The sequence below is a fragment of the Hypanus sabinus genome, chromosome 16 (assembly GCF_030144855.1).
Source record: "Hypanus sabinus isolate sHypSab1 chromosome 16, sHypSab1.hap1, whole genome shotgun sequence".
In the NCBI taxonomy this organism is placed as follows: Eukaryota; Metazoa; Chordata; class Chondrichthyes; order Myliobatiformes; family Dasyatidae; genus Hypanus; species Hypanus sabinus.
In genome coordinates this window covers 85,525,676-85,553,424 of record NC_082721.1, presented here as the reverse complement: position 1 = coordinate 85,553,424, position 27,749 = coordinate 85,525,676, and the positions used below count along the sequence as shown (strand labels likewise).

The 27,749-nt window shown below is 40.7% G+C and overlaps 1 protein-coding gene across 1 annotated transcript in view; it reads left to right on the top strand.

The window, feature by feature from the left end:
* The window catches only part of dcaf15 (DDB1 and CUL4 associated factor 15), a 49,921-nt gene extending 22,283 nt beyond the window's left edge, over window positions 1-27,638 (top strand). The window contains exons 7-13 of the mRNA XM_059992349.1: window positions 2,604-3,416; window positions 7,901-7,989; window positions 10,181-10,309; window positions 13,650-13,732; window positions 14,530-14,634; window positions 14,728-14,843; window positions 16,436-27,638. Coding sequence (XP_059848332.1) covers window positions 2,604-3,416; window positions 7,901-7,989; window positions 10,181-10,309; window positions 13,650-13,732; window positions 14,530-14,634; window positions 14,728-14,843; window positions 16,436-16,491 — 1,391 coding nt within the window. The 3' untranslated portion in view covers window positions 16,492-27,638. The remainder of the gene's footprint in view (window positions 1-2,603; window positions 3,417-7,900; window positions 7,990-10,180; window positions 10,310-13,649; window positions 13,733-14,529; window positions 14,635-14,727; window positions 14,844-16,435) is intronic.
* Window positions 27,639-27,749: the final 111 nt, after the last annotated feature.

Here is a 27,749-nt window from a genome sequence, read left to right as displayed (position 1 = left end):
ACACTTAAGCGAGAAGCCTCAGACACTGAGTACAAATGAAAATCAATAACAAAATATTTTTAACTTAGTGGAACTATTGCAAAGCGTCAGCACCATTATGCAATTAAACACATTATATTCAATAAAAATGAATTTGTTGTTTCTCCAAATTCCTATGTGATACAAGTAGTCTGAAATTATATTTGTGTTCATCTTTAAGCAGTCTACTGTAAACAAAAAAAAATTCTGAGGAAGCAACACTTCCGAAAAAATCTGTTGTCCAGTGATATTAGTCCTGACAGATTACTCTCAGCTTCTCTCTCCAGCTAGGGGGTCACCCAGATGTTTATGACTTCTTTGCCCTGAATCAGAAGTTAATGGATTCAAAGTTCAGGCTGAGGAAATGTGCACTAATTCTAGGGTCTCTAGTGCAACTTTAATGAAATGCTGTTTAATGTAAGTACTAGCTTGAGGCTCCTTCTGTTCCCTCGGATGCAAAATTCGCAAGGTATTATTTGAAGGGGAATTTCCCCTAGTGCCTTGGACTTTGTCCATCCCTTAATTGGTATTGCCAAAACAAAATCTAGTCATTATCTTTGGGAGTTTGAGCATATTGACTGTCATTTTCCTTGTGTTGTGACCATGATTAGAGTCAGAAGTACTTAGGTTGTGAAAGGTGCCTTTCATACTTACTCTTTTGTTTTATATTGTCACTAGGCCACATATTTCCAGAACATTGTCTTGTGGCCATCTCTTTTCAAAGATGATAGGTTCAAATTTCTCCAATCCTTCCACTTTTCTCATATTTCTGATGTTGAATTTTATAATGCACAACCATTGGACTCACCTTCAAGGACTCTTCATCTCATGTTCTCAATATTTATTGCTTATTTATTTATTATCATTCTTTCTTCTTTATATATTTTCACAGTTTGTTGTCTTCTGTGCTCTGGTTGAATGCAGTTGGACAGTCTGTCACTGATTCTGTTATGGCTATTATTCTATACATTTGTTGAGTTTGCCCACAAGAAAAGGAATCTCAGGATTGTATATGGTGGATGTATTTTAATAATAAATTTACTTTAACCTTTGAACTTAACCTTCTACCCCCCCCCCCCCCCACTTTGCACCATACTAAAGAAGGGTTAATTGTAACTTAGAATCTAATTTTTTTTGGGAGGAAATGGGAATCAGAATGGGTTAATATCATTGGCACATGTTGTGAAATTTGTTGTTTTGCACCAGCAGTGCAGTGCAATGCGTAAAAACACTAAATTACAATGGGAAAAATATATAATAAATTAAATAAGTAGTGGTTAATGATGGATTCCGTTTTTGTGAGGCATCACCTTTTGAAGGAGTCCTCGATGCTGGGAGAGCTAGTGCCCATGATGGAGCTGGTTGAGTTTGCAACTTGCTGCAGGTTTTCCAATCCTGTATAGTTGCCTTCCATACCACATAGAGATGCAATCATTTAGAATTATCCCCAGGTGGTACATCTGTAGAAATTTGCTAGAGTCTTTGGTGACGTACCAAGTCTTCTCAAACGCTTAATGAAACCTTCTTTGCAATTGCATCAATATGATGGGGCCAGGATAGATCCTTAGAGATGTTGACACCCAAGAACTTGAAAATCCTCACCCTTTTCACTGCTGATCCTTCGATGAGGACTGGTTTGTGTTCCTTCGACTTTACCTTCCTGAAATCCACAATCAATTCCTTGGTCTTACTGATGTTGAATACAAGGTTGTTTTTGCCATACCACTCAACCAGTCAACCAGCTCATCTTTCTCACTCATCACCTTCTGAAATTTTACCAACAATAGTTGTGTCAACGGCAAATTTATAGATGGTGTTGGAGCCTGCCTTGCCGGACAGTCGTGGGTGTAGATCAGTAAGAGCCGCACGCATACTTCAGCTGCACCAGTGTTGACTGTCAACGAGAAGGAGATGTTATTTCCAATCAGCACTGACTGGTCTCCTGATGAGGAAGTCAAAGATTCAGTTGCAGAGAGAGGTACAGAGGCTTAGATTTTGGAACTTGTGATTAGTACTGAGGGTGTGATGGTGTCCAACACTGCTAATTGATAAACAGCAGCCTGACATACATACTGCTACTTTCCAGGTGATCCTAAGATGAGTGGAGAGCCAGTGAGATTGCATCTGTTGTAGACCCGTTGTGGTCTAATTGTTTTAATTCTTGATTTAGGAGATTCCGGCAGTATGAACAGGAAAGGGAAGTTGATGGCTTGCAAGTATACCAAGGTTTTTTTTGTAAAGGATGATAGTTTGAAGGGGAGAATATAGAGATTAAGTAAAAAGAATGAAAGGCCAGCTGTTTAATAAGAATAGAATTGAGGAAAAACAAACACTAGAGTTTTGGATAAGTGAGCATGTGGGGAAACTGGAGAAAAATTAAAGATGTGAGGTTAAGACTGGAGGCCCTTCCAGTTTCCCTGCGGCCATGAAATCCTATGAGAAAGGACAGGTAGAGGGAAAATCTCAAGAGATGATGATCATAAAAAATGTCTTGGATGTTGAAATTAATCTAGGAGATGTGAACTGACAAACTAACTGCTTTTTCCATTTCAGATCCATTTTACACTTTTTGCTTTCTGTGTCAGGTAAAACGGGACAAGTACTGTACAGCAAAAGCAGTGAAAATGATGAAACTCCAGTCGATCGTGAAGTGTACCCTGAAAATTTCATTTCAGCAGAATGGAGCAGTGTATCTTCTAATTGTAACTGTGAAGGTACTAAATGTACATTGTGCAGCCAAAAAACACTGGACTTCACCTCTAACTTGGCAGATGCTAACAACTGCAGGCATACTGAAAACTGTTCAGAGGAAATGTTGAGCTGGGAACATGAAGCCTATGAGCACACTGTTGTGGCAGTGTGTAACCCTGCCCACTGTGACCAAACTACTGCTGCAGGCAAAGCAAAGGAATTTGCAGCTGACATCTTCAGGCGAGCTAGAGCTGCTACCAGCACTCCAGAAGTAATGGGAGGTTTAGACATACAAAAGGAAGATGTGATACAAAGGAAACTTGCAGAAGACTGCCTCAATATCCTTAATCCACAAAGAAGTGGATCTTCAGAAATCCATCCTTCCTTCTCCTGTGAACCCAGATTAGAGATCCAGTGTTCTAGTTGTGTTGCAGACACTAATGGTTATGCATTAAGTACCAATGAATCACATTCACTTGTTTTGGGGTGCAATTGTACCACCCTTAGGAAACCCAGCCTAGACAGTGGTGTACCATCTGCTCAAATAAGAACTGAAGGAACAAGTGAATTTACACTGAATGAATCTCGTGTAATGGATAACACTGGCAACCAGCAGCAGGAAACTGGACAAACAGACCCCGGTTATGTGAACTACATAAAGCTGCACTATGTTCTGGAGCCCACTGGCATGGTGGTAGATGATGAAGGTAAATAATCTTGTAGAATCTAACATGTGTATTTAGGAGTGAATTGTTAGGAATTTACAAGCCAATAGGTTCCTCGGTTTGGAAAATCTCATCTTGTACCATAGTTATTAGTTGCTAGATTTCCATTGTTTGATTCTCCCCTTGTACAAAAATTCTTTAAGATGAAAACAAAATCTTTGTCCCCCTGATGTTGCCGATGTAAGGGGTTTAAAACGAGCAAGGTATTCTTATTTTTCATTGCTTGGCATTTTTGCCTCTGATTTTAAAGAATTAATCACAATTTGGTCTAACGACACAGCAGAGAACCTGGCAAATCCATATAGTTAAAAGCATTGTCTTCAGTTGTGACATTAAACTGACCTTCTATCTGGCTATTCAGGAGAACGTAAAAGAACCAGTGAAAGCTTTTCATAAACTTAGGTATGTCTATTAACCTATGGACAATGCTGACCTTACGAGCACAGTGCCAAACTACAGCATCTGTTCTTTAATCTCCTTGCAGTTTGTTGGCTCTTATGCCATGTAGTTTAATTTCCACAATTCTCCAAAACAATAACTGTGAATGCTGTGAAACATTTTGGCATTTTATAAGCGCTAATTTTTATATTGGCTAGGTGAATGAGCAGTTACTTTTCCTGCAGCTAGTTCTCACGTGGTCTTCCAACAGAAATCAAGCTGCGTTTTCCACTGCTCAGATTACTGCATGTTACGCCACTGGCATTTAGGGCAGCAATGAAGGTCCACGATCTCTCTCTATGCTTCCCTCCATTGTGCCATCTTCCCTGTTGTGCTCCAGGTGTGGTTCAGTGTCCTCATATCTGCCTCTGGTAGGTCCTTCATTGTACTAGTAGATTCCTCTTGGTTTTCATGACGGTCAGCCATACAAGTCCTGGATGGAGATTCTGGAATACCATCACACATGGATATGGAAGGATTCACCATTGCTGTTTCCATAAAAATTGGTTTTTTTTTTGCCCTGAGCTGAACCTCCAACCCTAGAGGACCAGTGGACAGCTCTTAGTCTGGCCTCTACCTTTTGACCTGTTTGACAAGGGTGAATCTACCAAGAGCCAAAGCACAAGGCCCTGACTCCAGCCAGCATAGCTCTCCAGGTCATTGAGGCACACAAGCCTTCAAATCCTATGGCAAGGTTGTGGCTCTCTTGGAGGACTGCTCAAATTCCACATTTAGATTTCGGTGTTCTCAGCTTTGTTTATTCCTTCCTTTCCCTCTCAGGTTATTTAATGCTGGAGATTATTGAGCATTTCCTCATCTGAAACACATTTAGAAGTGAAGTAACCCTGCATGTGCCAAGAACACAAGTTCCTGAAGTGCCCATGACCTCTACTAATGAATTAGAACCTGTCTTGTCTTCCAAAATATGTTAAAACGTAGTGAATTCATTTAACATTGATCATTTATCCTTTGGCACTAGACTAGAGGTCAAAGACCAGAATTTTACCTACAGTTAATTTTTTTTTTCCTCTCCATCCTTCCCTGACCCAAACATGATTTTATGTGCTGTGAAAACCGAAAACAGAAATGGAGATGAAGAAAATCTTGTTAAAACTGGGCATGTCAGCAGCATGTGAGGAAAGGGATACTGTCAACATTTGGGTTTCATGACCCATCATCAGAACTGTGAAAGAGAATTGCAAATAGGTGTTTGGTCATTTTTGCCCTAGATGGTTTCTCTTTCTATGGAATTCATTGCTACAGGTGGGTGTGGAGGCCAAGTCATTAAGTAGATTTAGGGCAGAGGTTGATAAACTCTTGATTAGTCAGGGCATCAAGGGATACAGGGAGAAGGCAGGAGATTGAGATTGATTGAGAAAATGGGTAAGCCATGATGAAATGGTGGAGCAGACTCATGGGCCACATGGTATAACTTTGCTCCTATATCTTATAGTCTTCTGGTCTTTTTCCTCTAGCCTCCATTAAACTTGCATCACTTTCTCTTTCCCAGTTCTGATGAAGAGTCTCCAACACAAAACATTGTTTCTCTTTCCGTGGTGCTGCCTATCCTGCTAAAGTTTTAACAGCATTTCTGTTTCTGTCCATGATTTGATATTCTGCTCTCATCTCGATGTGACTGTCTCAGTCTTGGCTGATCTGAACCCTAGCTCTTTCCCAAAATGAAATAGTATCTTCCTTGAACACCTTCTCTCATAGATTCTTTGGAAAAAAGATATTGCTATGGAGGTTGGAATTTCCCTGTTTTCACTGCCCTGCTGTGATTAACAGTGTGCACTAGAGGCTGACAGTCTGACCTTAAAGCATTTTTCATCTGCAGCGTTCAGTATATTCCAGCAGTGAGCATGCATGTAAAAACACTGGCTGTAAAGCATTGAGCAACATTGTGAAACGTTCTGTGTACATTCATGATGAACTTTGTGCATTGCACAGTGATGGACTTTTATTATCTTAGAGCATCTCCAGTGAGTTGTTTAAAACTAGTTCTGGCTGTTTTTTTGAAGACATGCTTGTAAGGATGCCCCCTGACCCATTCAGTCTATCATTTTGGGAAAATATTAAGAATGATGGAAATCTCAAAACAAAGCAGAAAATTAAGAAACGATAATTAACAGACATTCTTGACATAGGGAGGTAAATAGAGCTCTGTGAAGCATTTGTTAGCTCCACAGATGCTGCATGACCTGCTGAACGCTTCTGTCATTTACTAATCGTTTTTTTTTTCTGGTTGATTACAACGTCTTTTTCTTTTGCTGTCTTCTGTATAATCTTATTTGCATCTTCCCCTTCCTCTGTTCTGATAAGGCAACGTAGACCCAAAATGTTGACTGTATCTCTTTCTACAGGTGCTGCCTAATTTGATGATCCATTCTCTTCTGCTGTCAGATTCTTTCCTCTCCAGCCCTTCACCTATGACCTTCCAGACACCCTCCTTCCCCTCTTCCCACTTTTTTATTCTGGCGTCTACCCCTTTCTCAGTCCCAAAGAAGGATCTTGGCCCAAAATGTTGACTATCCATTCATTTCCATAGATGCTGCCTGACCTGCCGAGTTCCTCAGCATTTTGTGTGTGTTGATTTGTTGTGTTTTTCCAGTATTTCGATTTTTGTCTATGATTTTCTACTGTAACCTCCACATGACTGTCATAATTTTCAATTACCTTAATCCCAAATCCCAGACCGCTCCTAGAATGTTTTCTGCTCGCATGTCATATCATTAAATTTTACCTGTCACTAAAAGTGCAATAGTCTCCTCCTGATACTGATAAAGCGTGTTTGTTCAGTAGTATTTTCTATGATAATTTACCCAGCTTCAATTTGTAGGAAGTAATTCTGTCTAAACTTTCTTTAACCTCCTTAGTTTTTAAGTTATATGTCCTATATAATTTCTCAGACTTTCAACCAAGTTAAGAGATTTTGGGCAAGGTTATCTTGATTCTAAATGTAATGACTGCTTGATTTTTTTTTAATAAACCAAGCTTTTTTTTACTTAATGCAGTATCACCACAAAGTGCCTACCATTTTAATAAGGGAAGTTCTGCCTATTTCTTCAGAATCTCATTAACCCAACACTGATATTGGGAGCTATCTAATCCTGTTGTGACAAGGTCATGTTCAGCACCTAAACTGAGGATAAAGAATCACTTAGTGTCATCAATCACTGAAGAATGTGATGCCCATTCTGTTTGATGTTGAGCCGAAGACCAAATCATTACTCGGTACATCCCAATTTTGTCCCTGAATCAGAAGGTTGTGGTTTGAAGTCACATTTTGGAGATTTAAGCACTTAAGATGAGGGCTGACGCTCTGCTGCAGAACGAGAAAGTGCCTCACTGCCGTCTGTTAGATGAGTTATTAAACCAAGGCACTGTGTACTCTTCTAAGTGAATGCAAAAGATACCCAAGTCTATTTTTGAAGGGAAAGGAATTTCTCACAGATGACCTGGATGGATTTATTCTTCAACTAGCATCAGTAAAAGCTAATCACTTTTGTATAATTCTTAGCAGGAGCTTGATGTGTACAACTGGACTGCCATGTTCCAGCATTATTTTTTTGTTTGTAAAGATATTACAGGTTTTATTTTTGTTGAGTGGTCAAGGATCTTGAAGGATTTAGTTAATACTACAAATGTTTCCAAAAAGATTTAATGCAGACAGGAGTTTCAGTGAGTTAATTCCTAGATGCGGCAGTGCCGGCTATGTCAATATTTAACGGTCACGGTTATCCTTTTACTAAGTGCTGGACCATTTCAAGCTTAGATTAACAAATATTTCTCACTGCAAGGGACATCAGTGGACATGATGGGCTTTTATGACAGTACAGTAATTTGATACACTATCTTTTTATTCAGGGTCAGTTTGATTAATGGAATTCTCCAGCTGCAGCGTTGTGATGTGAATGTGTATCTTAAGATCTATCAGTTTAGACCTCTGACCTACTAATTCAGCAACATCATCTCTATTCAACTGTACCTTGTGCATCGGAAACTAAAACAATTTTTCTTTCAAACAGGAAATGATGATAAGATCTCATTGCCTTTTGTGGTGACTGACCTGAGAGGAAGGAATCTGAAACCTTTTAAAGAAAATGCCTTGTATCAGGTAACTTAACCATTCTAAAGCAGGACACAGAGGGTGAGCTATGAATCTGTTCTGCTATTCAGTAAGATCACGATTGATGCAACCTTGGCCTTGGATCCATTTTCTTGCATAGTCTTCATAACCCTTGACTCCCCACAGGCTAAAAATTCTGTCTCATAGCCTTCAATATATTCAGTGACTTGTAACCAGTCTGAATCATAACTCTTTCCCACACACATGGATAAAGATCCCTATTGAGAAACCGTACTGAGTCATTAGGAGCCTCAAGGATTAATTGATATGAGTAGCTTCCTGATGTGTTGAACAATGCTTTTAATGTACTGGGAGGTAGGGTAAATTGTTGCAATAGAAAACATAAAACAAGCTCAAATTTATTGCATGCTTCTTTTCAAATATAACTTAATGTAACATATCAAATATAACATAATGAGAGAAGATGGCGGCGCGACGCAGCGTGCAGCAGCCACTCCGGGATGAATATCTGTTATCTGTTAAGTAGGATGCCGTGTACAATCCTGATTTGATGGAGACGGATGGGTGAAGCACGGAGGAACATCTGGTGAAACTTTTGAAATGCCTGTTTCGCTGCTGCTGCTACTGTGCGATCGAAAAATCTTCAGAGAGGAAGGCCCCTGAATCCTCGGCTTTGCCTGTTGCTTGGCGGCCAGGGCCAGGGTTGAAGCGCTCAGCAGAGTCGGTGCTCGGTGTCAGAGGGCTGGTCGGAGGCTCTAAGTTTTTGGACGGACTCAGAGTTGGCTGTGGTCGGGTGCTTCCAGGGTGCTGCATCGGGAAGTTTTTGCAGCGCTGGAGGTTCATGGCAGGAAGAATTTTTCTTCCTTCTACCGTCTGCATGAGATGATGGGCTATCGGGGACTTTGAGACTTTTTTTACCATGCCCATGGTCTGCTCTTTATCAAGTTACGGTATTGCTTTGCACTGTTGTAACTATATGTTATAATTATGTGGTTTTGTCAGTTAGTCTTGGTCTGTCTTGTGTTTCTGTGATATCATACTGGAGGAACATTGTATAATTTCTTAATGCATGCATTCCTAAATGACAATAAATGAGGACTGAGTGTCCTCACAATCTAATCTAATAGCTGTAAATGTTTCTTTTCGTAAAATTTACAGCATTTTAAACAGGCCATTTGGCACAAGGAATCCTCTGCCATCGTTCTCTTACCCCAGCTTCATCTCTATCAGTACCCCCTTGTATTCCCTTCTTTCTGTACTACCTGCTCATTTTTACCATAATGGATCTGTGCTTTTTATCTGTAGTTGGCAGTGAGTTCACTGTTCTAAAGATAGGTTCTTACAAGTCTGACATTGACTGACTTTTGCAAGCCACTTATGTTCTTTTTTGAACCGAGTTCAAAAGGATTTATTTAGTCAGAAGGATAAATAATTGAATTAAAACATAATGAAGTAATGCAAATTAATTAAACAATCAGGCTTAATAAAATGAGAAAAGCCAAACCACTTATCTACATAGAACATATTAATCAAAGTGGGTGACTTCACATGCCTTGCATTTTGATGTAAAGCCCTCAGCTCAGGATGAAGTCCAGCAGTGGGGCAGAACATCAGATAGGCCAATTCTGACTGTAGCATTACAATGCACAGGCAAGGAAATCAGATGTCAGCTGACTATAGGAGCACCCTGACATTAATTCTCTGTGGACTTCTGGCAAATTATTTTTTGGCTGATAAACGGAGGCCTATTCTGTGTGCTCAGAGTTGCAACTGTTTGTGGGTTTTTATTGTGGATGAATTAGTTATGTGTTTCATGCATAATTGGATACAGAATGAATCATGATATATGTGGGAGAAGGCAGGTTGGGTGGATTTCAGGCAGAAAGTTATCCATGATGATAAATGGGAGTCCAAAATTATGGAACAAACCCTTTTGTTCTAAGAAATAGCGCCCTTCCATCCTTTATATCTCCCAATGTAGGTGCAGAAATCCTTAGTTTAATGGCTCATTCAAAAGATGACAATTCTTGACAGGTAGCACTTGGTCAATATTGTCTGCTGTATCATCCTTAAAAGGATTATATGTGCTCCTTATGCAATGCACGGTCAAGGATGTAGGTTTATTCAAGGGAAACATGTAGGAATGAGGTGAATAATGCCTTTTACCTGAAGTTCATGTCCACTGAATGTTAGTGTCCTGTGTTTTGTCAATTTCTAGGGAAAGTACCTCACTGTAGAGCAACTGACACTTGACTTTGAATACGTTATTAATGAGGTTATAAGGAATGATGCTTCGTGGTCAAAACGCTACTGTTCCTTTAGTGATTATGATATTGTAATCCTTGAGGTAAGTGATTTAACAGAACAGCTTGACAGTGGTGTGTGTGTCAGAATGTGTCTTGCTGTATTGAATAAATATTCATTAATTCCTAACACACTACCTTAAAAAGTTGGTTCTTGCATCACCAGCATACAGTGGCCACACTATGTGCTATTTATAAAGCACCCCTCAGCAGCTTGCCAAGGCTTTTTCAACTGCACCTTCAAAACCCATGATAGCCGGTCCAAGGGCAGAAGGCATCCAAGTCACACAGCTCCTGATTTGGAAGCCTTTACTCTGTGGTCATGAGGTCTACACTGTCTTGGAATAAGTATTCAACTCCCACAACTATTTTCAGATTTTACTGTCTCAGTTTCTAAATTTAAAATGTATTGAAGTAGAATTTTTTGAGTTGAACTACAGAACATTCTGTCAAATCGAAAGAAAAATCCAAAATCTGTCAGCAATTAACTGAAAATTAAAAACTAAAATAGTGAGGCTGAAAAAGTATTTGCACCCTTTGTAATTACTACACTAACTTTCCTCAGTAGTAATATATTACCTTACCAACTCACCCAATTTGTTGATGTTGATAATTGGAGAATCATTTGTTTTCAATTAATTCCTCTTTGCAAAATTGCACAAGCTATGCCAGCTTAATTGGGGAGTAGAAGTGGGCAGCAATTGAGGTCTTGCCAGAGACGTTCGATCAGGTTAAGGTCAGGAGTCTGACTGGGCCAATCAAGGACATCAGTTTTCTTCATTTGAAGCCGGTCCATGGTTGTTCTGGTAGTGTGCTTTGGGTCAATGTCCTGCTGAAGGATGAACTTTCTGCCCAATTTTAAGCTCTCTGGCAGAGGTTAGCAAGTTTTTATTCAGAATCTCTCTGTATTTAGCAGCATTCATTTTCCCATCAATTCTGACCAGATTTCCAGCATCTCCTGCTGAAAAGCATCCCCATATCATGATGCTGCCTCTATTATACTTTACATTAAGGATGCTGTTACCTGGTTGATGAGCAGTACCAGATTAAGGCCAGATTTTGGCCTGAGTGTTAAGGCCAAAAAGTTCTGCTTTAGTCTCATCCATTCACAAGACCTCCTTCTGCATCTTCTAAGTGCTGCTTTGCAAAGTCTTTACTGGCAAGGATATGTTTTTTCTTAACCAGGAATTCTTCCTTGCTATTCTTTAGTTAGATCATAAGATATAGGAGCAGAAGTAGGCCATTCAGCCTATCGAGTCTTCTCCGCCATTCAATCATGGGATTGATCCAGTTCTTCCAGTCATCCCCACTCTCCTGCTTTCACCACATACGCTTTGATGCCCTGGCTAATCAAGAACCTATCTATCTCTGCTTTAAATACACCCAGTGACTTGTCCTCCACAGCCACTCAAGGCAACAAATTCCACAGATTTACCACCCTCTGACTAAAGTAATTTATCTGCATCTCAGTTCTAAAAGGACGTCCTTCAATCCTGAAGCTGTGCCCACTTGTCCTAGAAACCCCTACCATGGGAAATAACTTTGCCATATCTAATTTGTTCAGACTTCTTAACATCTGGAACGTTTCTATGAGATCCCCCCTCATTCTCCTGAACTCCAGGGAATACAGCCCAAGAACTGCCAGACATTCCTCATCCGGTAACCCTTTCATTCCTGAAATTATTCTCGTGAATCTTCTCTGAACCCTCTCCAATGTCAGTAGTTCTACATGCTTTACAATTTTCAGTTTTCTTGGGCTCTACAGTGAAAAAAGAAGTGTATGATTCACAAGTAAATATTCTCATTTAAATTGATCAAAATCCATGGTTGTACTACTCATTTATGTGAACAAAGGGTTGGGGGCTGAATACCTTTTCAAGGCACTGTCAATGATGGACCTCTCTCCAACAGTGCAGCACTTCAAGTAGCTTACCATTACTTTCTTAAGAGCAATTACAGATTCATGCCTTAAACATACAGTAAATAAATAAGTGTATGGTCCATATTTTTGTTCTAATCATGGAGGTTCGCAATCTATGCTACTTCGGTTGATCCATGTTATTTTTGTCTTAGAAAGGTCCGACGGGCTGAGAACGATTTGTTTCCTCTCCCGTTATATGGGGTCTGAGGTGGCCGAGGAGACCACCTGTGGTGATATTTCATTTTCATTTTTTATTAGATTGATTAGGTTTGTACTTACATGTTTCCGAATGTCAGGACCTGAGATGCTGGCCTTTATTAGTTGGGGCATTGAATACAAGTGTAGGGAGGTCATGTTCCAACTTTATATATAAAAGATTGCAGCTGCAATACTCTGTTTAGTTCTGGTCACCACACTACAATTACAGGAGAGACAGATGAAACGTTGAAGGGGGGACATGAATGAGGTATATACAGTTGAGGAGTATAAATGGGATAGACAGCAATATTTTTTTCTCCTCATCAGAGGTAAATAGAACTAGAGGACCGAGATGTAGGGTAGGGAAAAGACATTTAGAGGTTATCTGAGGGTACCTTTTTCACCTAGACAATGACAAGAAGCTGGAAAACACCTCCTGACAGGTGGTGGAAGCAGAGTCACTGACAGCATGTTGGATGCATCTAAACCTCTTAAGTCACCGGGGTGTAGAAGGGAGATGGGATTAATATAGACGGGTACCCATCAGTCAGCATGGAGATGGTGGGCAGAATGTCCCGTATTTCCATGCCCAAGGATTCTACCTGAAAACGTTTCTGAAGGTTTTGACAACCAGTTAAGTGAGAAGGCATGGCTTACCTGGTTGTCAAAAGATTTTTTTTTACAATACTTCTGCAGATATAATTTATTCTGGCTCACAACTTCATGAGAATTATTGTAGATGTTTTCAGTAATGAAGGTCAGGGCAACCTCTGGGGATGCTCCAAGGTAAACAAAGACTTAGTGGATAGGTGAAAAGAAGATTCTGGGTCATTTTATAAATGGAGTCCTCATGGCTTCACATGATTCTGAGGTCATATGCAGGATCTGCTGTAAGTTATTCCAGATTTGGGATTTATTTATTATCAAAGAATGTAATAGACATTTGTTACCAACTTAGGTTTTTTTTTATTCATACAACGGATGTTTATGTCTCTGGTGAAGTCAGCATTTCTTGCCTATCCTTCTTTGCAGTTGGTGGTGAGCTGACAGTTATTATCACTCGTTCTACCTTTCAGTACATTCTATATTCACACTTAGTTGTCCTGTACACTGTTTACTAGAGGGCCTTGTGTGGTATGTTGAAGATGAAAGAAAGAAATAAATCAACTTGTTGCTGGACTTAAAGTGGTCATTTATGCACCTCGGATTTGGATGTGTAATCAGCAGCTGTAGATTAGTAATCTGTCTTGTTTTTCAATTTCAAGGTATGCCCTGTAACTAACCACGTCATCATTAACATAGGATTGCTGCTCTTAGCATACCCTCCAGATGAGGAAGGGCAAGTAAGGTAAGACCATCCTTTCAGATTGGAGGTTATACTTAAATGTTACACTTTACTGTATTGGGTACCTGACTTTTGTTTTCTATGGGTGAGATTCATGGTGATCTTTCACCTCAAAATTCAGGATTCTGCCCTGGCTCATGAAAATCAAATTTCCTTGCATTATAGCTCTGAGAGTGAAACATGAAATGGATTGAGCAAATTCAGCATGGTTCTTAGCCACCATTTCTGGTAATGGAAAACTTCCCCTACTACCACCTATTTTAGGATCGGTTGATGTAACTTTGGCTTGTGGACTTCTAGCAATCTCAACATTGCCTAGGATCAGGAAGGAAGTGTTACTTGGATGCTGTGGGATGTATTCTTCTGTGGTCAGTCTCGGGGTGTAGCATTGGGAGGGAATTTGACCTACATTATGTCAAAGGGCCCCTACTGTGCAGTACTGTTCTATATAGCTGCCTTGACTTGAGCCCTCGATTTCATGCTGGAGGCATCAACTGGGAAATTATCTGCAATGAAAAGATAGGCTATAGTTATTTCAGCTGTTGGATGAAAGCTCATGAATTCTAAATGGGAATTAAGCCTATGACCCTTCAAACCTACTCCCCCCTGCAGATTGATTCATCGTGTCATCTCCATTCTGAAATGTTTAGTACTGGTTAGCCCTTACACTCTCACAGTATGTTTCTGTACCCTGCATTAGTATAGAATCATAGTGTTTTCTAATGTGTCCTTCCATTAACCACTCCTGTGTGTGTAACCTGCCACTAAGTTGCTATCAAGCCTTATTAATGATTTTTCAGACCCAAGGCATATCATACTTGTTTGAAGGGTGCATGGAACCTAAATACGGGCATCTTTGCAACTGTGGGTGTTGGAGACTTGACTGCTGTCCAGGGTCAAACAAGGTAGGTTAAATGGTGCATTTTCCCAACAGCACCTTGTTTGTGAAATGTAACTTAAGGCTAAAATTGGAATCTTTTTTTGTCCTTTTTGCACAGTGGCAGTGTTTGGAGTACCTTTCGGAAAAGCTGTGTTGATGTAGCGATGCGATGGCTAGTCCCCGAAAGTACCTTTCGCAATGTGAACAGAATGACGAATGAAGCCCTGCATAAAGGTATGCTGCGGTACCACGGGTGTGAGTTGCATGTGGCACACATGATCTAAACCATCCACTGCAGCCCTTCCTCAGTGCTACACAGCAACCACTTGGCTTCAAGTGCCATGAGGCTTCTGTGAACCAGTGATGTTTGTGGGTTGGAATTCAAGTCTGTGCATAAACACAAGGGGTTCTGAAGATGCCGGTAATCCTGAGCAATATACACAAAAAGCTGGAGGAATGGTAGGTCAGGCTACATCTATGGAGGAGAATAAACAGTCAATGTTTCAGGTCGAAACCCTTCATCAGGACTGGAAAGGAAGGAGGCAGAAGCCAGAATAAGAAGGTGAGGGGGGAGGAAGGAGTACAAACTGGCAGCTGAAGGGGGAAAGGTTGGTGGGTGGGGAAGGGGGTTGAAGTAAGAAGTTGGGAGGGGATAGGTGGAAGAGATAATGGGCTGATGAAGAAGGAATCTGATAGGACAGGAATCCAGTAGAAAGGAAAAGATGAGGGTGTTCAGAAGGAGCTGATGGACAGGTGAGGAGAAGACGAGGGATAAGAGGATAACCAGAATGAGTGGGAAAAGAGAAGGTTGGTGGAGGAGAGAGAAATAACCGGTTGGAGAAATTGAAGTTCATGATATAAGGTTGGAGGCTACTCAGACAGAATGAGGTGTTGCTCCTTCATCATCACTTTGGCCTCATCGTGGTACTAGAAGAGGCCATGGACAGACCTGTCATATTGAGAATGGAGGTTGAATTGAAATGGATGGCCACTGGAAGAATTTGCCTTTTGCAGCAGACAGAGTGAAGGTGCTCGACAAAGCAGTGCCCCCAATCTGTTGGATCTCACTGATGTAGAGGAGGCCTCACTGAGGGCATCAGATACAATAATTGACCTTGCCAGACTCGCAGATGTCCACTGCAAAAGGCAAATTCTTCCATTTAAATTCAACCTCCATTCTCATTCTGACATGTCTGTAGCACTTGTCGTGCTTGCAGTGATAAGTATCAGGAAGAAGATCAGTGGAGAGAGATAAAAACATAAAGAATGATCCCTACAGAAAGCAGAAAGAAAGATGATGTTCCTTTCTTTCCCTGGTCCTACACCCAAAGAAGGTAAGGATATGCTACTGGAGTGCAGGAGCCCTGATGCAATCAAGTTACAAGGAATGCTATGCCCTCCCTTTGGCCAACTGCTATTCACTTTCAACTGCTGATAATGGAATTGAAATCAGGAGATATAGATTAGCATCTACAGACCCATGCATTGCACTCTGAGAATCTATTGTGATTTTCCCCACAGAGTTTCTCAGTTACCAAGCAACAGTGTGTTAGGGTCTGTGTCACTCCACATGTCAGGTTATTTCACAGTGACCTGCTAATGTGAGACATTACAACACAAATCACCAGTGCCATGCTGGGTGAAGGGACTGGGTTATTACTGGGTGATCCTATATTTGATCAATCTCATGATTATGTTAAAATAGACATGTTTTAATCTCTCTGCCCGTTGATAGAGCAAAACTTTAGTCTTGGTGCTTAGCGAGAAAGTTAGGGAGAACAGGATTGCTCTACAATAATTTAATGTGATCCTCGGCTTCTGTCTAGGTCGCTCCTTGAAACGCCTAGCAGATAGCGGACGCTGTATGTGGATTGTTCTGTAGCTGTGGGTCACCATCGTTTGTTCAGACAACAAATTTTAAAGGGAAGAATCGAGAGACCATCTTTCAAGAACAAAGCCAGCTGCAAATACATTGAAGATTTTAAGACTTTAAATTTTTTTAAAAGCTACCTCTTTAGTCAAATTTTTGTTTCAGTCATTCCTTTTCAAGCCATTAAATAAGGCCAAATCTTTGGAGATTTTAGGAATAAGAATTTATCTTCCAAGAGTGTACACGACATTGAATAGTTACTTTTATTTTTTGTAGACTGGTACTTAATTTACAAGTATTGAACATGCCTTCACTGAAGTTTAACATCTTTGATGTCTGTATTACCTCAGTATATAATTTAGAACCTTTAGTTATGTTGATATTAATGTCTTTGGAGATTACCAGGACACTTTGCTGGTTATTTTTCTTGTTAGAAACGCCGTTTAACCTTTAACATTATTTAGTGTTTAGTTTGAAAATGCAAAGAACTGGTTACATTCCTTCCTTGAATCCTCCCAGTTCATGGCTTTCTGACTGAGAATGCTGCTTGTCATTGGACACAAGACAGGTTCTTCACAGCAGCTAACCACCTTCAGAATTCGTTAGTGGGGCTGGTTGTTCCGGTTACAGAATCACGGATGATGAGCAATGTAACCAGTTTCCATATCAAGCTGTTGCTAAGTAAGAATATATTCCTCTGATTTTTAATAAAGGAGAGACAGAAGCTCAGTGTAAATAGTCTGCTGTTGGAAATATAATAAGTGAATGTCAGTATTGACTGAGTGTAGATTGGGCTGAGTTCACGAGTGATTAAAGCGCAGATGGCATCAGGAACTGTGGCCAGTGAAATCAGAAGACAGAAAATGGATTGGCAAGTTTTACAGCCAGGATATGCACTAAACATTTACCTCAAATGGTTCTCTTTTGATAGGAGCTATAAAATTAATTCGGTGTTGCAAAACAGGGTCTTTTTAAATTTATTAATTTTCTGCTAGAGAGACAAATTTGACACCAAAGTAAGTGAGAGGAAATGGGTGGATTTTTATCTAGACATGGCCTAAATACATGACTCTAACAATCCAACAAAGATGCGTAGATCACACAAGAGATAGCAGATTCTATCTGAAAACAAACTCATTTCTTTCCCATGCTATCTTAGTAAGTGAGTCATCAGGGGTGGGGTGGGTAGTACGTGTGAGTATGGTTTTAAAATTACTAGCTCTGTGAATTACTACATCTGATATTGACCCAATGCAGTTTCTTCCCCGCCCATCCAACTTTTCAAGTGAACCTCCCTGTCTTGTCTTCAATATCAAGCAACACCTGCCCAGCTTGAGGCTCAGTCCAGTATTGCTGAAGCTTAACAGAGAACTGGAGAAGGCTTGGACCATCCAGTCAACCCCACTAGTATCTACTGGGAAGTCCACTTCTGGAATGTACAAAGTAAAGGAAAATTTCTCTTAAACTGCAGCTTCAATGATGTAGTGGAAAGGTCTGACAAAGGTTGCCCACTAATCTGACAAGACTCTTCCAGTCCAACCCTGTTACCAATCAGTACAAAGCCTCTCAATTTACAGCAGTAAGTCTGTTGTTGTATAATTTGACTCCAGGTTCTCTGTGTCCACAGTTGTCTGAATCAAGTTGGCTCTGTTGTGTTAACCATATAACAATCACAGCACGGAAACAGGCCATCTCGGCCCTCCTAGTCCGTGCCGAACTCTTAATCTCACCTAGTCCCACCTACCCGCACTCAGCCCATAACCCTCCACTCCTTTCCTGTCCATATACCTATCCAATTTTACCTTAAATGACACAACTGAACTGGCCTCTACTACTTCTACAGGAAGCTCATTACACACAGCTATCACTCTCTGAGTAAGGAAATACCCCCTCGTGTTTCCCTTAAACTTTTGCTCCCTAACTCTCAAATCATGTCCTCTCGTTTGAATCTCCCCTACTCTCAATGGAAACAGCCTTTTCACAACAACTCTATCTATCCCTCTCAAAATTTTAAATACCTCGATCAAATCCCCCCTCAACCTTCTACGCTCCAATGAATAGAGACCTAACTTGTTCAACCTTTCTCTGTAACTTAAGTACTGAAACCCAGGTAACATCCTAGTAAATCGTCTCTGCACTCTCTCTAATTTATTGATATCTTTCCTATAATTCGGTGACCAGAACTGTACACAATATTCTAAATTTGGCCTTACCAATGCCTTGTACAATTTCAACATTACATCCCAACTTCTGTACTCAATGCTCTGATTTATAAAGGCCAGCATTCCAAAAGCCTTCTTCACCACCCTATCTACATGAGACTCCACCTTCAGGGAACTATGCACTGTTATTCCTAGATCTCTCTGTTCCATTGCATTCCTCAATGCCCTACCATTTACCCTCTATGTTCTATTTGGATTATTCCTGCCAAAATGTAGAACCTTACACTTCTCAGCATTAAACTCCAACTGCCAACGTTCAGCCCATTCTTCTAACCAGCATAAATCTCCCTGCAAGCTTTGAAAACCCACCTCATCATCCACAACACCTCCTACCTTAGTATCATCAGCATACTTACTAATCCAATTTACCACCCTATCATCCAGATCATTTATGTATATTACAAACAACATTGGGCCCAAAACAGATCCCTGAGGCACCCCGCTAGTCACCGGCCTCCATCCTGATAAACAATTATCCACCACTACTCTCTGGCATCTCCCATCTAGCCACTGTTGAATCCATTTTATTACTCCAGCATTAATACCTAACGACTGAACCTTCTTAACTAACCTTCCATGTGGAACTTTGTCAAAGGCTTTGCTGAAGTCCATATAGACTACATCCACTGCCTTACCCTCGTCAACATTCCTCGTAACTTCTTCAAAAAATTCAATAAGGTTTGTCAAACATGACCTTCCACGCACAAATCCATGCTGGCTACTCCTAATCAGATCCTGTCTATCCAGATAATTATAAATACTATCTCTAAGAATACCTTCCATTAATTTACCCACCACTAATGTCAAACTGATAGGTCTATAATTGCTAGGCTTACTTCTAGAACCCTTTTTAAACAATGGAACCACATGAGCAATACGCCAATCCTCCTGCACAATCCCCGTTTCTAATGACATCTAAAAGATCTCCGTCAGAGCTCCTACTATCTCTACACAAACTTCCCTCAAGGTCCTGGGGAATATCCTGTCAGGACCCGGAGATTTATCCACTTTTAAATTTCTTAAAAGCACCAATACTTCCACCTCTTTAATTGTCATAGGTTCCATAACTTCCTTACTTGTTTCCCATACCTTACACAATTCAATATCCTTCTTCTTAGTGAATACCGAAGAGAAGAAATCGTTCAAAATCTCTCCCATCTCCCTTGGCTCCACACATAGTTGACCACCCTGATTCTCTAAGGGACCAATTTTATCCCTCACTATCCTCTTGCTTTTAATATAACTGTAGGAACCTTTTGGATTTATTTTCACCTTATTTGCCAAACCAACCACGTATCTTCTTTTAGATTTTCTAATCTCTTTCTTAAGATTCCTTTTACATTCTTTATATTCCTCGAGCAATTCCTTTACTCCATGCTGCCTATATAGATATATGTAGACATCCCTCTTTTTCCGAACCAAGTTTCTAATATCCCTTGAAAACCATGGTGCTTTCAAACCTTTAACCTTTCCTTTGAACCTAACAGGAACATAAAGATTCTGTACCCTCATAATTTCACCCTTGTGACCTCCATTTCTCTATTACATCCTTCCCATAAAACAACTTGACCCAATCCACTCTCTCTGAATCCCTTCGCATCTCCTCAAAGTTAGCCTTTCTCCAATCAAAAATCTCAACTCTAGGTCCAGTCCTGTCCTTCTCCATAATTATATTGAAGCTAATGCTATTGTGATCACTGGACCCGAAGTGCTCCCCAACACATACATCTGTCAGCTGACCTATCGCATTCCCTAACAGGAGATCCAACCCTTCCCCATCTCTAGTCGGTACTTCTATGTATTGTTGCAAAAAACTATCCTGCACACATTTCACAAACTAAACCATCCAGCCCTTTTACAGAATGAGCTTCCCAATCTAAGTGTGGAAAATTAAAATCTCCCACAATCACCACCTTGTGTTTACTACAAATATCTGCTATCTCCTTACACATTTGCTCTTCCAACTCACGCACCCCATTAGGTGGCCTATAATACACTCCTATCAGTGTTACTACACCTTTCCCATTCCTCAATTCCACCCAAATAGTCTCCCTAGAGGAGCTCTCTAATCTATCCTTCCAAAGCACCACCATAAGATTTTCTCGGACAAGCAATGCAACACCTCCTCCTCTGGCCCCTCCTACTCTATCACACCTGAAGCAACTAAATCCAGGAATATTTAGTTGCCAATCACACCCTTCCTGCAACCATGTTTCACTAATAGCTACAACATCGTAATTCCAGGTATCAATCCACGCTTTAAGCTCATCCACCTTTCTTACAATGCTCCTAGCATTAAAATAGATACATTTAAGATACTTTCCACCTCCTCCTCTCTTTTCATCCCTAACAATGCATTCAAATTTATTATCCTTTTCTTTCTTCTCCCCTACATCTTCGGGCTGAGCGCATCCCTTCTCCATCACCTGCCTTTCCTCCCTCACACACTGTCTACTTACTTGCATCTCCTCCAGGAATTCAGATAATCAGTGCAGAAACTGGACACTGGATCAACTGTTTCCACCTTCTGTCATTCAGGGCTGCCTAATCTCCAGGATGCTACAAAATGTTGCCACAAGTGATGGTTCTGGTTAACCCTTCCCTGGAAACTCAAAACTTACTTGGATAAGGAAGTGGAAAGGTGGGTTAACATGTTTGTAGACAACATGAAGGTTGGTGGTGTGGATAATATAGAAGGATTGTTGAGGATTACAATGGGACATTAATAGGATACAGAGCTCAGCAGAGAAGAGGCAGAAAAGCAGAATTCAACCCAGAAAAGTGTGAAGTAATTCATTTTGGAAATTCAAATTTAAAAGCAGAATACAGGGTTAATGGCAAAATTCTTAGCGGTGTGGAGAAACAGAGGGATTTTGGGTACCACATTCATACATCCCTCAAAGTTGCTATGCAAATAGACACGATTGTTAAGTCATAGGATCTATTGCCCTTTAGTTGTGGAATTGATTTCAAGATCCACAAGGCAGCTCTATAAGACCTTGGTTAGACCACATTTGGAGTATTGTGTTCAGTTCTGGTCATTATAGGAAGAATATCGAAGCTTTAGAGAGGGTGCGGAGGAGATTTACCAGTAGGCTGCCTGGATTAGAGAGCATTGCTTATGAGGATAGGTTAAGCATGCCAGGGCTCTTTCTCTTTGGGACAAAGGAGGATGAGAGGTGACTTGATAGAGGTGTACAAGATGAAAAGACTCAGATTGAGTAGATGGCCAGAGACTTTTTGCGAGGCTGGACATGGCAGTTATGAAGGGGCATATTTTTGTGATTAGAGGAAGGTATAGCAGAGAAGTTAGAGATACATTTTTTTTCACAGAGAGTGGCGGTACATGGAATGTGCTGCCAAGGGTGGTGGTAGAGGCAGATACATTATGGATGTAAAAGACTCTTAGATAGTCCCCTGTTTTCCTATTATCCATGTGTCTATGTGGGAGGGGAGGGTTGGTTTGATCTTAGAGTAGGTTAAAGCATTGACCCAACATCATGGGCTGAAAGGCCTGTACATTTTTTTTACACAGAGAATGGTGGGTGCCTGGAATGTACTGCAGAAACAGTGGTAGTCCCTAACAGTGGCAGATACATTAGGGGCATTTAAGAGACTCTTGAGAAACTGCAATGTTCTGTGTTCTGTGCTTTGCAATATACGTACCATCCAACTGTTATCATGTAAAGTGCAGACTCTGCCAAGAAAGAGGCCAGGCTTCCAGGTCAAATTAAAGTGAAGGTTAATCAAGGGCATCCTTGGCAGATCTTAGCAAGAAGCCGAACTCTCAGGATTGGGACTAGGGCTGATCATTGGGGATGGAATGTCTGTCAGATTAAGATATGACAGTCATTCCATCTAAGTAGTTAATTAAACCTCTGATCCCAAGAGCTCTCTAAATCCCTCTCATCCTTAGTGTTAATTGGTTATCCCAGTGCATTTTCATGTTTCTAAAAAACTCAGTGTCTTAAAGTCAGAGTTATACAGTACAGAAATATATTATGGCCCATGCTAAGTAGCCTACCTGAACTATTCCCATTTACCTGTGTTTGGCTCATTTCCCTCTCAGCCCAGAGTTCGCTTGGTTCGCAGATCCCTTGCTTAATTGTATTGGTCCATGGCATAATAAAGTTGGGAACCCCTGCTCTTGGCCTTTCCCACCAATATACCTGTCCAAGTGTCTTTCTAAAGTTGTAACTGAACCTGCCTATACCAGTTCCTCTGGCTGCTGGTTCTGTGTACCCACCATCCTCTTTGTGGAAAAACTTTCACCTCAGGTCCTCTTCAGTTTTCTTCCCTCTCACCTTAAATCTATGCCCTCAGGTTTTGAAGTCGCCTACCCTGGAATAAAGGACTCTGATCATTCACTTTATCTATTTCGCTCATTATTTTATAAACATTGATAAGATTACACCTCAGCCTCTTTTGCTCCCCTGGCACTCTTCTTTGCAAGTGGACGAGCTGTTACACCTGAGGCAACATTTCACCTGCGAATCCATAGGGGTCATCTACTCTATCTGGTGCTTCCAATGCAACCTCTTCTACATTGGTGAGGCCCGACATAGATCCAGGGATCATTTTGTTGATCACATTAGCTCCATCTGCAAAGAAGGATTTCCTGGTGGCCATCCATTTTACTTCCAGTCCTCATTCCTGTTCCAACATGCCGGTCAATCGCCTTTTCTTCCATGATGAAGCTACTTAGGTTGGAGGAGCGACTCCTTATATTCCATCTAAGTAGCCTCCAATGTGAAGGCATAATCATTGCATTTTCCAACTTCCAGTAATTTTTGCCCTCCCCTTCCCTTCTTTGTCAATTTGCAATTCTGGCCCCCTCTTACCTTTTCTCACCTGCTTATCACCTCCCACTGGTCCCCCTCCTCCTTCCCTTTCTCCCATGGTCCTCACTCCTTTCAGAGTCCTCCTCCAACCCTTTACCTTTTACATCTAACACCTCCCAGCTTCTTATTTCTTCCCCCCACCTCATCCACTTGGCTTCACCTATCAACTTCCTTCCCATCCTCCCACCTTCTTATTCTGACCTCTTCCCCCTATCTTTCCAGTCCTGATGGAAGCTCTCAGCCTGAAATGTTGACTGCTTATTTATTTCCAAAGATGCTGCCTAAGCTGCTGAGTTACTCCAGCATTTTGTGTGTGGAGAGATTAATTGGGCCATTGACTAATCAGGACAGCTGTTATTTGGGACTACTCTTAAAGAACAAAAACTGATCAAGAAAATCACCAGGATTCCCTGCATTTATTTGAGAGATTATGCCAATTAATTGAGACAGGAGGCATACTGAATAGGTTCCAACAAGCATCAGTTGTGTGTGCTTGTGTTCAGAAAGCAGTGATTTTTGTTACTAAAAAGACAATTCAGAGCTGTTTAGGTAACGCAGTTTCAAGCATTCAGGTGTGGACATGCTGGAAATAGGAGTGAAAATGAAATGATTTCACTACTTCCACTCATCACTGAACTATGATGAATTTGAAGGTATTGACAATTATCTTGAAAGCTAAAATGAAGATGTAGAGGACGCAATCGTCAACAGAACTGTATGGAGGCAGTCCATTATCTGCACTAGATGTCTGTGTTGATTTTGTTCATTTACAGTCAATCAAAAGAACAGCGCAGCACACACTCTGTTGGTAACTATTAGAAACGAATACACAGTTTTATAATACTATATTTCTATTAGTAGTGTTCCAATTTGTTCTGTATCTCATTTAAATACATAATTTCTTACTCAGTTTGTCTTTTTATACCTTTTTAACTATTTTCATGAAATTTCAACTAATTGGGGAAGCCTCTTAATTAGGCCAAAATGTACTGGGCCCAATGTATCACAATTAAAATGAATCCACTTATTTATTTTTTGCTGGTAATACGGACCTGGACAGGAATGAGGAAATACTTTCATTTCTCTAAATTTATAGAAATCAAGTTCAGCAACTGAAAATAGGGTGAAAATTATTGAATTTTTTTTTCCTGATTTAAGCATGGATTACAGTATGGAACAAAAGAGACTTCTGATGGAACTTTGCATTCTGAACATTGCTTCCATGTCCTTTTACACTACTCAGATCCAGGATCAATCCCCACAGACTGGGATTCACACAAGACTTTGGTCGCATGTACACTTATTGTCAGCAGACACTATCTGGTCTATGTGCCTCACCCTGTCCATAGCATGGCATCCTGAACTGCCTTCCCACTTAATTCCTTTAACACTAATGTAACCAAATCAGAAAAGAAAAAGGCTCAGTCTTTAATCTCTGCACAGATGAGATTCTCTTGAAAAAAAACCTCATCATTTTGGAGTGATGTTTGGGTAGTAAAAATCTTTATCACTTCTGTAGTTCTGTTAAAATTCCCAAGCCAAAATTTATAATTTAAAAATAGTTTTTTTTGTTTTTATTATGTGTGTGTATTAAGAGATGGAATCACAAAGCAGTAAATGTGAAGTTCTGATACAAATCAGTAATGATATGGTGTAAACTTATAGAACTGTTCAGCAAAGCCCAAAACACTTCACTGCCAACAAAGCACTCTAGAAGTGTAGTACTGTTCTAGTTCAGAAAACACAAGTATTACATCCGTAGCAAAGTCTACAAACAGAAATATGAAATCTTAAACTATCTTGTATTACTTTATGGATAATTTTTAAGTGCAGAAAGGCCCCAAAACCTCAAAATATTTTGTTGGGATGTTTCACATCTGCTTGAGACAGCAGAAAGGGTCTTGGTTTACTGCCTCATTTAAAAGACAGCCCCTCCAGTAATGCCGCATTCTCTCTACTTTTGGGGTGGCTTTTTGCGCCCAAGACTGCAGTGGGGCTTGATCTACAACTTTCTGACCCAGATGCTGCAGTGTGACCCATGCCTTGCCCATCTAATGGATTGATGGGACAGATTTACAAAGGGAGGCCAGTCGGTCAGTGCACTTAAATGTGGCGTAGGATGGGGAAGTTCATCCTCTGAGAGAAGAAATTATAGGCCTGTCCCTCTGCCAAGGATGCAGCTATGTCCTGCTTGCTGGAGGACTGTTCGATGCTGTGGGGCTAGAGTGCATCCTAGACAAGGATGGTAGTGCTTTAATTTGAGAACCATGTAAGTATTCTGTTGAAGACTTTGTAAATGTGTATACTTTTTAAAAGCAAAGACACAGGTGCTGAAGAGGTTTCAAAGGTACATTTAATGCCAGAGAAATGTATACAATATACATCCTGAAATTTGTTTTCTTCGCAACCATCCACAAAAACAGAGGAGTGCCCCAAATAATGAATGACAGTTAAATGTCAGAACCCCAAAGCCTCCCCCCATGCGTGAGCAGCAGCAAAGCAATGACCCCCTCCCCCACCAGCAATAAAACCATTCGTGACCCTTCGTGAGTCCTGACGAAGAGTCTCGGCCCGAAATGTCGACAACGCTTCTCCCTATAGATGCTGCCTGGCCTGCTGCGTTCCACCAGCATTTTGTGTGTGTTGCTACAATCACCAAGTGCAGTGCTCAGGGAGTATTGCACTTCTCAGATACAGCAAAACATCACTCTGATGAGATCTTAAACCAACTCTTCTCCATTAAGGATATGAAATCAGACTGAGGAAAAAACATACATCCAATGGTATTGGTTGCATTTGAGCTCCAGGTGAAATTGAATGCTCTCTCCAGTGAAATCCTAGGTGCTCTGATTCCCTTTGTATCTAAAACTCTGCAGATCCCACCCCTGAATATAATCAGCAGCTGAACGCCCAGAAAATGAAGAAATTCCTCTTCACCCCTGTCCCATGGAGCCACCCCTTTACCCAGGCAAAGTTGCAGCTCCTTCTGCCCCTTTCCTTTCCAGTCCTGGTGAAGGGTCTCGGCTCGAAACATCCACTATTTCCCTACATCGATACGGGCTGATTCTCTGTACACACAGCTCAGCACATCATGGAAACCAGGCTCATCACCATGAACTCTGTCTACACTTCTCACTCCTTCAGTAGTCCACATAATCATGGACCCCACCAACCACAGACATTCTCTCTTCTCCCCTCTCTCATCAGATACAAAAGCCTGAAAACACATGCTCAAGGACTGCTTCTATGCTGCACATAGACTATTAAATACTTTCCTAGCACACTAAGATGGATTCAAAATCAGAATCATGTTTCACTGGCTTATGTCGTGAACCGTTTTACTGTTTGGTGGCAGCAGTACATTGCAATACATAATAACTATAAATTACAAAAACAATATATATAAAATTAAGCAAGTAATGTATCCATCATCTTGAGATCCCTGCCACTCAGGCTATACTCTCTTTTCGATGCTGCCATCAGGTAGAAGGTACAAGAGCCTCAGGACTTGCACCACCAGGTTCAGGAAGTTACTACCTCTCAACCATCAGACTCTTGAATAAAAGGGGATAACTACACTCACTTGCCCCATCACTGAGATGTTCCCACGATCAATTATCTCATTTTAAGGACTCAATCTCAATAGCTGATGCTTTCGTTATTTATTACTATTCATTTTATTTGCATTTGCAGTTTGTTGTTTTCAGCATTCTGATTGGCCTTTCATTGATCCTGTTATAGATACTATTCTATAGATTTGCTGAGTATGCCCGCAGGAAGATGAATCTCAGGGTTGTATATGGTGACATATACGTACTTGGATGATAACATTTACTTTTAACTTTTTAATGCAAAAAGATCATTACGATCTTGCACTTTCTTTGTAGCTGTTACATTTTATTCTGCAGTTGCGTACCTTGTTCTACCCCCAATGCACTGTTTATTGACTTAATCTGTATGAAGCTTTTGACTGTATCTCAATACACGTGACAATAAAAAATCAATTCAAATTCAATTTCCTCCAGCGTTTAGGGTGCTTCTCTCTCACACAACTGTGAATATTCTCCGCCTCCCTCTCCCTCGTCAAATCGCATATACCCTCCATTGAGATCTTTCACCCCCGTGATCAAACTCCCAAATGGTGGCAGCGGGTGTTCTAAATAAGCAGACAGAAGACCGCGTTGCTTTGGAGACGGGGAAGAATCTA